The sequence below is a fragment of the Drosophila mauritiana genome, chromosome 3R (assembly GCF_004382145.1).
Source record: "Drosophila mauritiana strain mau12 chromosome 3R, ASM438214v1, whole genome shotgun sequence".
In the NCBI taxonomy this organism is placed as follows: domain Eukaryota; kingdom Metazoa; phylum Arthropoda; class Insecta; order Diptera; family Drosophilidae; genus Drosophila; species Drosophila mauritiana.
The window spans coordinates 4787242-4801107 of record NC_046670.1 but is presented as its reverse complement, the minus strand read 5'-3'; the positions used below and the strand labels follow the sequence as shown (position 1 = coordinate 4801107).

The following is a 13866-nucleotide window of genomic DNA, read 5'->3' as shown; positions in this document are numbered from 1 at the left end:
CCGCCTTTAAACACAACTAACGCTTTTGACCCGCTTAGTATATTTTTAAGGCAGTATTTTCCGAGTAAAGTACAGTACTGCGCAGTTATCGATCCACTTTGCGCACTTATCGATTAATTGCGCGCGAAAGGAGTATGCTTTGAAATATTGCACAGATATATTTCTGTATATTGGGGCCAGTCTTTGCCATTCGTGTCAAAAGGCCAACATTTTTTTTTATCTACTAGTTTTCTGTGGATTATTCATATTTTCATAAAACGCTCTGAAAATGCGTAAGTAATATCTGCAATTAAATACCAGCTAGTTAGAAAAGAAAGTCCGTATGAATACTGGGGGCAAAGCATTCGGTATTATTATTTTTAATAAAATTAAAAAAATATTTCTTACAACAGGGGTACACATAATTATGTTGCAGAATATTTATGTAGCTAACAATTTTCTTCGCTTTGTTCATTTTGAGAAATAAAATTTCGAGAGACTTTTCGAATTTAACGGTGAACTGAGATATTGAAACATTATGGTGAATCGGAAAGTATTCACCTGACAATTTGAAATCCTTTTAGTTTGCCTATTCGGTTGACCCTTGAAATATTACTCAGCTGTGAAAACTTAAAACATAATTTGCTTTGATCTCACAACCAGCATCAGAACGTGCTCTAAAGACATTCGAAAATATGAGTACCCATACTTCGATAAAGACTAAGGACTCCAGCCAGTTATTTATGGATCTGAAGAACCTGTTGTTGTGGCGCAATGGGCGAAAGACTTTGATCGTCTTCACGGGCATCCTGCTCCTCCTGCTGGATGTGATGGTCCACTCGGTGATCAGTGTGATAAGCATGGTAGGGATCACAGTTCTCATCGCAGCTATTGGCCATCGCCTTTTGGTACAGTTCTGGAGTATCTGGAAGAAGGATGGAAACAAAGATCAGATCTTACGTTTCTATCCTCACGCGAAGATAGAAATCCCCCGGGAGGAGACTCTTTATCTGGCCGGGAAAGCAGTTTCACATCTGAATTTAATTTTGAACCGTATGATAGAATTGTTGCTGGTGGAAAAGTGGGAGGATTCCTTGAAGTTCCTAGTTTTGCTCTGCGGCATCAATTTGCTGGGCGATTGCTTCAACGGGTGGACTTTGCTTATATTTGGTATGTGCATAAGTGCTTAATATTGTCTTACTTTATTTATAAATTGATTTAATTTTTCTTTAAAGGACACTTGTTTATTTTCACCGTACCAAAACTGTACGAGTCGTATAAGCCATTCGTAGATGTCCAGATCCGGAAATTCCGTAAATGCCAGAAGGATAAATCGAACGAAGTCGAATCTAAAGCTGAAAACCCGATTTGTATTCAGAAAGAGTGTCCGCCGGAGTCACCATACGAGGGTGAAGAATCGAAAGAGGGCAAAGTGCTATATGAGGCATGCGATAATGAGCCACTCCACAAAGTATGTCGTTGTCCTGATTGCGAGCACCGCTATTTGCCAATTGAGGCACGCTGAACTATATTCATATAAATATTAATCTAGCCTCTTTGATGTTATTGTTCAAAATTAATGTTGGGGAAATATATATTCTATATTTTTTCCACTCATATATATATTTTTTTTTAATCAGTTGGCCATAATTATAACATCATTACCTAACTTCTCTTATTTATAAGGGGTTTTCGGGAACACCTTTTTGTTTGGATCGAGTCTACTTTCTCATTTGGGTCAAAAATAGTATTTGACTATGACATGTGGAAACTCTGTCAGCCAAGAAGTCGGATCAAATGTTTCAGATTCCTAATCCCGCGTTGTTGTCCCGGATTCAAGAGATTCTCCTACCAATCAGCAGGTGATGCAGACTCCAAAGTCGTGAAACTATCAGTAGGAAGTGTTAAGGGTCGTCGGTTGTGCGGTATCTATGGTGACGAGTTCTACAGTTTCGAGGGAATTCCCTTTGCCAAGCCGCCGCTGGGGAAAGCCCGATTTGGGGCCTCCCAATTGGCAGACCCATGGAATTCAGAGCTCGATGCTCGGCAGGAGAGACCGATTCCTCTGCAGTTGGACAGAAGGACGGGCAAGATCGTCGGCAGCGAGGATTGCCTGTACTTAAACGTATACACCAAACATGTAAGTAATTCTTCGCAACACCCAAATTTAACTAAGCATTTATTACCGAGGTAGGCCATCTATCCAAACTTGGCCTGCTCAATTTAAGATTATGTAAGAGAATTATTGAGGTTTCGGGTAACAAAGACTAAAAAAGGGAAACTCCAGCCTGTTCGAACAGTTGATCATAGAACACTAGTTTAGGCATGGTATGCGGCATAAACTTAAGTTCCTCGGCGATGTTGAGGACCATAGGAGTAGTCCTCGAGGTTACTGGCTTCCAGTCTACAAAAGGTTTCGTAAGCGGTGAGTTGGGATCCGAGGTGGCGGCAAAGTGCACAAACATGGATACCATTCGACAAATCGTGGTGAACTCTGGTCGGGATTTGTCCAATTTAAAAGTGGCCGGCATGACATATATGTAGCCCAGCTCGTCCACGTGATTAACTCCGCGCTGCTCCTTTCCCCAGTTCTGAATTCGGTAGAAGTTAAAGTCCGGCGAATCGAAGTCGAAGCGGTAAAAGTAAGTCGGTGCCTGAGCGTAAGCCAATCTGGATTGGATCATTCGGTACAGCGCGTGAAAGATATGGTGGGTGAAGATATCTTTTACAGCATCGAAATGATCGAAGCTCAGTTGTTCACCACTCGCCTGGCAGAAATACTCCAGCATTTTGCGAGCCATTTCACGCTTTTGGGCGGAGTCGCAGGTGCTCTTAAGGACAGGCGGTAGTGCCCTCTCTGGGTGATCCCGGAATCCCTGCAAGACCTTGGGATCGGACTTAAAACCAACTGTACTTAGTAGCCCCTCATCGGTATTAGCGCCCAAAATGATGGGAATGCGGTTGCTCCAACTGTTCCGCAGCAATTCCTTGGGCTCCGCCAACATAACAGCATTGGGAGTAGCGTACCACTCTATTGTGGGCTTAAAGGACAAATTAACACCTTCAGCCTTCTCCTCTGGGCTAAAAACGTCAGCAGAAACGAGCAGGTTTGGATCAGCCTTCAGTAGGAACTCAAAAACCTGGCTATCGACATTATTTCCCTCGTAGCCCAAACGCTTCGCCAAACGGTACTCCAAATGCGGCTGAGTGTTAACCTCCATCGAAAAACCCGCCATAAGGATGGCCTTATGGAAGAGCCCTTCCGTTTGCGGACTAGCCAAGAGCATATTAACCATATAGCTGCCCGAGCTGTGGCCAAAGATGGTAATTCTATCGGGGTCACCATTAAAATTAAGTGCATTCGCCCTAATCCAACGAAGGGCCATAATGATATCCTTGAGGCCAGCATTTCCGGGAACATCTAGCGAGGGATCAGCAAAGTTGAGAAATCCTGAAATGTAGATTCAATGATGAATGTTACAATGGTAGAGCCTCAGATTTTTGTAAAAGCAACCAACAATATCTAAAACTGAAGAGCATAGCTTGTTACAAATTTTGTAGTTTTAGGATTAAACGTAATTTGGGACCGAATATTTAAAGCCAACTCACCGAAAAGTCCCAAGCGATGTCCAATGCTTACGTGAAGTACATTCTCTTCCATAAAATAGTCCGGTGCCCAAAGTCTTCTCGAAGAATCTCCGCGAAGAAATGCCCCACCATGGATGTAAACCATGATGGGAAAGGGTTTCTCGCTTTGCAGCTGCAAAATAAGTAAATAAAAGGATTGGGAAAAAAAATATTTTTAGTAATATAACTAAACATATTTAAGGTATTTAAATACGCACCGTCTTCACTGAGATATTTAAGTACAGGCAATCCTCGGAACCCTCAATCACTTTTGTTAAGGCGATCACTTGCAAGCACTTGCTAGCTGGCTTTGAGCAATCTCGGGTCTCTTTCCATGGTTGAATATCTTGTGGCTCCTTGAAGCGAAGGGATCCGAGTGGAGGAGCAGCATATGGGATGCCATCAAAAACATAGAATTCATTGTCATAGAGCCCCTTCATAAGGGTTCCCTGCACTTTTCCATGTGTGGTCTGCACCACGGGGGAAGTTCCACTACTGCAATAATATACGATATCACTAAAGTGAAAAGCGAAAGAAAAAATGATTTTACTTTTCAAAAGACATATCCGATCTCAAGTAACTCTCAGCTTTGACTGTGGATACTAAACACTGGGCTAGATAGTACCTACTTATCTATCTAATAACGCACTTGGCTTTTATGGTAGCAGTTAGCATCCACATATAGTAGGGAAGATAGTATGCAAACCCAGATTTAATCTTATAGGCAGTATATAACTGGGAGGGGCTAGTGAGATTATAAACTGTTTGTGTAAATTTAGATAATGAAATTAAGAAAAGTGTATTTTTGAGCATGTTACCATTTTTTAAGCTTGTTTTAGAATCATAAATGCTTCTTTTAATAATTTCAAACCATGTTACCCTAGTTCAACGAATCTGAGCCACCTCTGCCCGTAATGGTGTATATCTACGGCGGTGCCTTCCGCACGGGCGGAGCTATAAAGAGCAAATACGGGCCGGATTATTTGATGAGCAGGGATGTCGTATATGTGCTCTTCAACTATCGCCTCTGCTCCCTGGGATTCCTTAGTATGCCCAGTGGCGAGTTGAATGTGCCGGGCAATGCGGGTCTAAACGATCAGTTACTAGCCCTTCAATGGGTTAGCCAGCACATTCGGAACTTCAACGGAGATCCGCAGAACATAACGCTCTTTGGCGAAAGTGCTGGAGCCGCCTCCGTGCACTTTATGATGTGTCTGCCGCAGGCGAAGGGGCTCTTCCACAAGGCCATCATGATGTCCGGTTCGATGCTGAGTCCCTGGGTGAAAGCGCCCGATAGCGATAGTATATTCTGCCGCCTGGCCACGTCTGCAGGATACGAAGGACCCGCGGAAGAGGTCCCCATATTGGAGTTTCTGCGCAAGGTGAATGCCGAAAAACTCATCGGCCACGATTTCATCTCACCCCGTGACCGGTGCTTTGGGTTTCTCAACCCATTTGCTCCAGTTGTTGGAGGCCTGGTTCCAGCTCCATTTCAGCAGCTGATGAAGGAGGCGTGGTCCTGTGAAGTGCCCCTGCTCCTGGGCGGCACATCCTTCGAGGGACTGGTGTACTACCCGTTCTGTCAGCTGGATAATGGCTATATGCTGGAGCTACTGAAACATGAACCAGCGATGGTATTGCCCCACGAGCTATATCAGTCGATGAGCGTCGAGGAGCGGAACACAGCGGCCGAAGTCCTCGTTAAGTATCACTATGGACCGCGCGGTATCACCAAGAGTAACATCACACAGATTCTAGATGTGAGAAACTTAAGTATAAGTCCATTTTACCAATTTCATGGTAGCCTTAAGTATTTTATTATAAAATGGTAATTGACATATTTGATCTACAGCTTTTCAGCTACAAGTTATTCTGGCACGGCATACATAGGGTGGTCCTCTCCAGATTATCTCGCGCACAAGCACCTACCTATCTGTACCGGTTCGACTTCGATTCGCCCAAGTTCAATCTGATGAGGAACCAGCTCTGCGGCGATGACATCAAACGCGGTGTCTGTCATGCGGATGACTTGGGCTACATTTTCCACAAACAGGCCCAAGCGAAGCAGCCCCTGGACTCCCCGGAGTTCCTGACCATTCAGCGTATGGTGGGCATATTGACCACGTTTGCCAGGACGGGCAATCCCAATTGCCCGGAGACGGGGCCGGATCCGTGGATGCCCGTCTCCACAAAGTCTCCCTTCAAGGCATTGAATATTGGACAGCAGGTGGAGTGTGTAACGCAGGTCGAAAAGGACGGTCTGGAGGTGTGGAATGGGCTATATAGTGATGTAAAGTAGTAGGGGGGTTATATGAAGTCTATTTTGCTATAATTTTTGTATATATTCAATAAACGATACTGTTTAGAGGAATGATCATGATTATTGGAATCAACACACTCAACAGCACTTCATGTTGATTTTCTCCGATAAAAGCGCAATTGTGCCCACTGTGTTCAGCTTTTCCGAATTAAAGCTGATCCGGAGCTTTACGGCAACGCCCCACTCCAGTCGAAAGCTCGGTGATCATATAAACAAAAACAAATCGCGTCAATTTGTTTGTTTACACTAGTTTTGCCGACACGATCGAAATGTTGTTGACCCACTCGGTGGGCGGCCCGCCCCTTTTCCCCATGATTTACTGGCAAGAAGTCTTAGAATAGTCACTTTTATAGGCTAAGTTTACGATAGATCAGCTGAGATGGCGGCGTAGTTGCTTATGTAGAAGCATAAAGTTTATGACAGCTGGTTTCTTAATAACTGAGATACGTATCTATCTCGCAGATACTTCACTAGAAACTTCACGCAACCTGGTAGTGCTGAAGGAAGCTGTGAAGCTCAAAAGAGAGATTTTTTCGCAGTGTTGATTAATTATGCATTCTCTAGGAGGAGCTGCCACGCCCACCGCCGCCCAAGCTTCCAGCCCACGCTCGATCGGCTCCAGCCATATCAGTTATTCCGTTTATCTCGTCACCGCACTTGAAATACAATTTGTTGTATTCTGTATTCTTTTTGTGTGTTTTCTTCTCTCTCTACCGCTCTCCACGCTCTTCTTGTTCAGTAATTTGTATTCTGATATTCAGTGTTAATGTAGTATATTTTTTTTCTATATTTTCTTTACTTGTTTTTTGCCTATTTTGCGCGCTTTTTTGCTTTTTTCGCTGGCCGCTCGCCGCTGGAATTCGATGTGAAAAAGTGTGTTTTTAATTTCAGTTTCGGTTCGGAGCTGGCGCGATACAGTACGCAGCTCGCACTTATTAGTATCTACATATAGCAAATCGATCGGATCGTGTGCGGTGCTCTAGTCAATCCGATATGAATAAGAACCTCGGCTTTGTGGAGCGCCTGCGGTGGCGCCTCAAGTAAGTTTCTCCGTCGACCTTAATTCTGGGAATTATTTATTAAATTACTGGTTCTTAATGTCAGAGAGAGTTTTTCTACACTCTCAATTGTAATTGTTGTTATGGTTAAGCTTCGGTTTCGGGGTTTTGTTTGCTCAGCTATTTTTTCTTGTTTTTTATAAAGTAATAAATAATAAAGCTACACACTGTGAAGCATGACTAATTTTTGGATGGCAGAAACTAATAATATGTGGCTTCCCAATTAAGTCAGATTTGCAAACGAAAGATTAGGCTGTGGAATGTTATACAATCGTGATGACTATAGGTAGGATAAGGTCATCAAAATACGTCGATTAAAGCAGATATGATATAACTTTATTAGCTGACATTGCAAAACTTGAATTATTTATGGGCATTCTGGGAGAGACAAAGATACTAAAACCACAGAAGCAGCCCATCAAAAACATTATATGAAAAAGTTTTTACATATTCTGGTGTAATTTGGCAAAGTTTTTGTTGAGCGTATAAAACCGTCACTTGAAAACATTAATCGATTAATCGGATTCATAAATCTGTATTCATTGCTTAATCAGTTTAACGCTGAAGATATTTTATATTTATTGGCCAATTTACCAGTAATAAAATTGCTACAGCGATATACAAAATGGGTTGTGACACTATTGGATACTTAGCTATGGAATGAAAAGCTATGGCAAACATCTATAAAATCTGTGATGACGACTGCACCCTTATACTTGAAAGACGAGTAGCTCGTCAATATAGATAATGTTAATTAAACATTGAATCTACACTCGTTGCGAGTACAACAATAATTATTCGATTTTCAAAGTCATCGTAGTCTCGTCCGGTTCTTATCACGCATTAACCTTGATAATGAAGCCGATTTAAAAATAGTGTCAGTTTCAACCCGTTTAACTGTGTTTCGCTTTAAACGTAATGTCCATAAATGGCAAATTAAAATTTTATCACGATGACTGCAAAATAGGTGTGATTTTATTTTGTTGCCGTAACGTAATGTAATAAAAAGTCTGTGCTGGGCTCAGAATAATTATCACCAGTTTTACGCATTCAATTTGCTATTAATGTTTTATAGAATTATTATACATACAAAGAACTTAAGGGCAAACAGAACTGTGGAATCAAAGTGTATTTTTAAATAACAATAAAACCAATTAAAAGTAATTAAAGCATCTTAAGCACATGGCCTGAGATAACCAAGTGACACCTACTGATAAGGCAGAACAAGTGCTCCTGCTTATTAAATATTCTTAAGATTACTGAGATCATTAACGGCAGTCCAAGGGCTTGTGTGAACTTCAACGGCAAATGATTTAAGTTCAGTCCTGGGCTTTAAATTTTGGGCAGCGGACTGTGTTAATTTATCACTGACAGACGTGCCTGGTTAGCAGGTGGACCACACAGTCGACTGCACCAACTAAACCTGTTGTTCAGCCTGATCCTTCAGCTTTACATAGCTACGTGCACACTCAACAAAATACTAGTGTATATTATTCAATTCTAAATTCTTTCAATGCTTCCATGATTCATTCTATCGTATTTTCTATATAGCTCAAAAACAATAATTACTAATTTAATAAAGTAAAATAATAAGCTTAAAAATATTGTTGAGTAGAAATCAAGTAATCTTAGCTAATTTTTTTCTAGTGTTACCATAGGGCTGTTAAGTGGGTTGTAATGCAATGGAATGAGCTTGTGGATGCGATGTGATGAACATCAGCAAAACAATTTAAATTTAATGCAATGCATGCAGTATGCCTACTGGCATGTGGCTTTGAGAATGAATTAAAATAATTGACTTAGTGACAAAAATATCAAATTATCTGGGTGCAGACCCAATATTATTATGCTAATTATTTCGACCATCGTGCATTTGCAGAACCATCGAGCATAAAGTCCAGCAGTATCGCCAGTCGACCAATGAAACAGTAGTCGCCGACACGGAGTACGGCCAAGTGAGGGGTATCAAGCGTCTATCTCTCTACGATGTGCCCTACTTCAGTTTCGAGGGTATCCCGTACGCCCAGCCTCCGGTGGGGGAGTTGCGGTTCAAGGCCCCTCAAAGGCCCATTCCCTGGGAGGGAGTTCGGGACTGCAGCCAGCCCAAGGATAAGGCCGTCCAGGTGCAGTTCGTCTTCGATAAGGTAGAGGGCTCCGAGGACTGCCTCTATCTCAATGTGTACACCAACAACGTGAGTAAATCCAATAACTTGTTTAGATAAAACATCGTGAAAACAGTAATAACCTTAACCCTTTTTTTGGTACATATTAGGTGAAGCCCGATAAGGCTCGGCCGGTTATGGTTTGGATTCACGGAGGAGGCTTCATTATCGGCGAGGCCAATCGGGAATGGTATGGCCCGGACTACTTTATGAAAGAAGATGTTGTTCTCGTCACCATACAATACCGACTTGGTGCTTTGGGTAAGCCACTGTGTGCGTATGCGCAATATTTATACTACACATCTTTGTACCTACACAGGATTTATGAGTCTTAAGTCCCCCGAGCTAAATGTACCTGGAAATGCTGGTCTCAAGGATCAGGTGCTGGCCCTTAAGTGGATCAAGAACAATTGCGCTAGTTTCGGCGGAGATCCCAACTGCATCACTGTGTTTGGAGAGAGCGCAGGAGGCGCCTCTACTCACTACATGATGATAACCGATCAGACCCAAGGGCTCTTTCATCGGGGAATCTTGCAGTCGGGCAGTGCCATTTGTCCTTGGGCCTACAACGGCGACATCACCCATAATTCCTATAGGATAGCCAAACTGGCTGGCTACAAGGGTGAAGACAACGACAAGGATGTGCTGGAGTTCTTGCAGAACGTAAAGGCCAAGGATCTTATTCGCGTGGAGGAAAATGTCCTGACAATGGAGGAACGCATGGACAAGATAATGTTTGCCTTTGGTCCATCCCTGGAACCATTCTCCACGCCCGAGTGCGTGATATCCAAGCCCCCAAAGGAGATGATGAAGACCGCCTGGAGTAATTCCATCCCCATGCTTATAGGAAACACTTCGTACGAGGGACTGCTCTGGGTTCCAGGTTAGATAATGGGAATTTTATTGGAATTTTATTCATTAAGTAAATTTTATTTTATTTCACAGAGGTCAAGCTTATGCCCCAGGTGGTGCAACAGCTTGATGCTGGAACACCTTTCATTCCCAAAGAACTGCTGGCCACGGAGCCCAGTAAAGAAAAGGTAGATTCGTGGAGTGCAAAGATTCGAGATCTTCATCGCACTGGCGCAGAAAGCACCCCAGATAATTACATGGATGTAAGTGTCGTCCATCAAGTTGCTTACTTAATCATAAGCTGTAAATTTATTCCAGCTCTGTTCGATTTACTACTTCGTGTTTCCTGCCTTGAGGGTGGTCCATTCCCGTCACGCGTACGCGGCTGGAGCTCCAGTATACTTCTATCGATTTGACTTCGACTCCGAGGAGATCATCTTTCCGTACCGCATTATGCGATTCGGACGCGGTGTCAAGGGGGTCAGCCATGCCGACGATTTGGTCTACCAATTCAGCAGCCTGCTTGCTCGTCGGTTGCCGAAGGAAAGTCGCGAGTACAGGAACATCGAGCGAACCGTGGGCATCTGGACCCAGTTTGCTGCCACGGGTAATCCGTACAGCGAGAAGATCAACGGCATGGACACTCTGACCATTGATCCAGTTCGCAAATCCGACGAGGTCATCAAGTGCCTCAACATCAGTGATGACCTGAAGTTCATCGATCTGCCTGAGTGGCCCAAATTGAAGGTCTGGGAGAGCCTCTATGATGAAAACAAAGATTTATTGTTCTAAATGTAACTTACTGTACTGTACAGCCTAACAATCAAGTCTCTAGAAACTGTAAATAGGTCGAAATGCTTTATAAAATATATTCCACAATTGGATTGTTTTGCTTTATAACTAGTTTGCCCAGTTTGACTTTAACAAGGTAAGATAATGCTGATTTAAAAATATATATTTCTATTTATCACTATTTTATTATTTATATTTAATAACTTCTTAATAAGTTTGATTATAACAACAAAGTTCGACAGGCCTTTTTGACTTTACTGTCAAGAACAATAGGAAAATTAGGTTTTTAGACTTTTATAAATTGACAAGTTTTTTTCCGAGATCTAGGGAAAACAAAGGAAAGGAACTCCGATCCCGTTAATAGAATGGCTGCCACTCGTCGTCTAACACGGGAACTCTCCGATCTGATTGAGGCCAAGATGAGCACTCTGCGCAACATCGAGAGTAGCGATGAGTCCCTGCTGGTGTGGACGGGTCTTTTGGTTCCGGAAAAGGCGCCCTACAACAAGGGCGCCTTCCGCATCGAAATAAACTTCCCGCCCCAGTATCCCTTTATGCCCCCAAAAATCCTATTCAAGTCGAAAATCTATCACCCCAACGTCGACGAGAAGGGAGAGGTGTGCCTGCCCATCATCAGCACAGACAACTGGAAGCCCACAACGCGCACAGAGCAGGTGCTCCAGGCCCTGGTAGCCATCGTCCACAACCCGGAGCCAGAACATCCGCTTCGTTCCGACCTGGCCGAGGAGTTCGTAAAGGAGCACAAGAAGTTCATGAAGACGGCCGAAGAGTTCACCAAGAAGAATGCGGAGAAGCGACCAGAGTAGTCAGCCGCAGCTCACATTTAGTTGTATATAAAAATTATATATAGTTTGGACCATCAATTAAAACTTGTCAGACATAAGTTGTCCTTTTTTTGAATGTATTAAATGGACGGTAATTCGATAGAAATGGGCAAGAAAAAAGTACAGCTAATAAGAAAACCAAAATATTTTTCAAAATTGTGGTCGTGAAAAAATTGTTGCCGTTGGTACGCGTGGAATACATGTTGTTGGTTTATTGCTACAATTGTAGCCAATTTGGCAACACAAAAAGTAAAATGAAAAAAAAAAACGAAATATTTAAAACTGTGGATGTGACTTTTTGTGGTGATTGTGGGCGGTGACATAGCAATCTACTAAGCAAACTCGTGCTTCAGCGCCTCTAGGATCTGCATGATTAATTTTAACTTTCTAGCCTTTATAACTCCCGAGTTCACAACGTTAATATGAACGGATCGACTCGGATAGTGATCCTATATATGTACTTATATACTTGATACTTAGCACACCCCTTTGTCTACAAATAACGAGTTTAATCAAATTACATTAAAGCATTTACAGAAACGACAGGAAACCGCATTTGGCAATATCGTATAGGTAAGTATAGCAATCATATTCACCTAATGCTTTTACATACACATATTAGCATAAGCTATTAAATATTGACCACATTCATCACTGTGGACAGTCAGTCAGTCCACGTAGTGACGAAGCGCACCAGTAGCGTCTGCGAAGGCTAATAGCACACTTTCATATATACACGATAATAAAAGTCTGCTGTTATTTACCGATTATAACGAGTTGATCATACCAATAGAACACAAAAACAAAAGGAATTGCAAAACAAGCCTGAAACAATACGGTTCAGGAGAAAACTTAGTGAAAGTATAAGAGACAAAATTAAAAAAAATTGTACTAATTGTTCTAGTAGTGACGTCAGCCAGGAAATATATTACAAAATTCCATCTATAAACACGGTTTTATTAAAATTCATTCAAGAGCATTAGACATTAGAACATTATTCCAGTCTTTGGTATTACCAAAACTAATTTTACCACTTTTGAAAAAACCTGGTAGTTAATCGGGAAAACTGCTTTAAATAGCTTAACACGCTTTTAACTTTAGAACAGCTGGGAACTTTCTGCCTACGCAGAAACTCGTTCAAAAAAGCATTTCCAAATGCTTGGTAACTTTTTCAAACGTTGTAGATCACGGTCAAAATTGTATACGTACTGCTTCGATTGTTGTAGATTGTTGTATACTACTTACCTATGCTCTTTCAAATTTATTAATTTTTATAGCAGTTACATGTAGAGTAAATGGGTATACTAGGTTCGTTGAAAAGTATGTAACAGGCAGAAGGAGCGTTTCTGGAATGTCTCTGTCTCTGGAATTTGGATGCCAATTATCTACTTACTAGTATTCTATAACATTTTTTAAAAAGGGTTCTTAAAAACCACAGTTCTTAAAAACCGATATCATTATGTAGTTTTTGCCTTCCCAATCGAAAATAAACAGAGTCGCCCTATCATCAGAAGTGCTTAATTTCCTCCAAGTTATTAATGGGCCTATGTAAGTTGCACTGCACAGAACCACTTGCTTATTGCATAAGGTTTTTTTTCGCCAGAATGGAACGCAAATACACGTTAGTACATATTGAAACAATAGTTGCCTGCTCATAAATCCAAGCCGCTTGGCATCAGTTCAAACAATAAAAATGGACTCAAACCTGGTAGAGATGATGTGATCTCAATAAATTAACCGACAAATAAATTCAAAGCGGCGTCAACAGTTGCTGACTTTAATTGACCAATTACGTTGGGAAAAAAATTTGTCATATAAAAATGAAAAGCGATTTCTGTTCTGTTGAAGCCGTTGACTTATCACATGGAAATGAACTTGAAACAAACACGTAAGTTTGCGTGGTTTAGTGGGGGGAAATAGTGGAGAAGTCGATATAATATTCTATAATTACATGAACTACATGGTGTTACTGGTGCTTCCTCATGGTGGAACGAACTCAATTAGCTGGGAGTATATTTTGTTGATGGTCATCAATATTTCTATATTGATTTCGTGTAATACCTTTGTTCTTTAATTCTAGCCGTTGATAATATTCCCAGTTACTTTGCTAATTGCACCATATATGTAGTTTTATCATGGTCATATCTAAGAGAAATTTATTTGCGCTCAATAGCTCAAATTGAATTAACTCAATAACTTATTAATGCGGAAAACTGGTTTGTATAGTGTAT

General features: G+C 41.6%; 5 protein-coding genes across 5 annotated transcripts; 4 read left to right on the top strand and 1 right to left on the bottom strand.

Moving 5' to 3' along the window:
- Positions 1–186: 186 nt before the first annotated feature.
- Positions 187–1598, top strand: LOC117144288 (reticulon-3-B). The gene is made up of 3 exons (XM_033309392.1): positions 187–272; positions 643–1149; positions 1215–1598. The coding sequence occupies exons 1-3, from the start codon at positions 269–271 to the stop codon at positions 1502–1504; spliced, it is 801 nt and encodes a 266-aa protein (XP_033165283.1). The 5' UTR covers positions 187–268; the 3' UTR covers positions 1505–1598.
- Positions 1599–1645: 47 nt separating this feature from the next.
- On the top strand, positions 1646–5976 carry LOC117144283 (esterase B1). Its single transcript, XM_033309386.1, has 3 exons — positions 1646–2119; positions 4491–5366; positions 5459–5976. Exons 1-3 carry the CDS (start codon positions 1742–1744, stop codon positions 5903–5905), a joined length of 1701 nt encoding a protein of 566 aa, XP_033165277.1. The 5' UTR covers positions 1646–1741; the 3' UTR covers positions 5906–5976.
- Positions 2146–4187, bottom strand: LOC117144286 (esterase B1-like). The gene is made up of 4 exons (XM_033309390.1): positions 4157–4187; positions 3825–4101; positions 3589–3739; positions 2146–3430 (listed from the first exon to the last, which is right to left on the bottom strand). Exons 1-4 carry the CDS (start codon positions 4168–4170, stop codon positions 2247–2249), a joined length of 1626 nt encoding a protein of 541 aa, XP_033165281.1. The 5' UTR covers positions 4171–4187; the 3' UTR covers positions 2146–2246.
- Positions 5977–6919: 943 nt separating the features above from the next.
- LOC117144278 (esterase B1) lies at positions 6920–10898 on the top strand. The gene is made up of 6 exons (XM_033309381.1): positions 6920–6966; positions 8864–9176; positions 9257–9407; positions 9466–10029; positions 10092–10261; positions 10317–10898. The coding sequence occupies exons 1-6, from the start codon at positions 6920–6922 to the stop codon at positions 10788–10790; spliced, it is 1719 nt and encodes a 572-aa protein (XP_033165272.1). The 3' UTR covers positions 10791–10898.
- Positions 10899–11042: 144 nt separating this feature from the next.
- LOC117144280 (ubiquitin-conjugating enzyme E2-18 kDa) lies at positions 11043–11705 on the top strand. Its single transcript, XM_033309382.1, has one exon. The coding sequence runs from the start codon at positions 11156–11158 to the stop codon at positions 11615–11617; it is 462 nt and encodes a 153-aa protein (XP_033165273.1). The 5' UTR covers positions 11043–11155; the 3' UTR covers positions 11618–11705.
- Positions 11706–13866: the final 2161 nt, after the last annotated feature.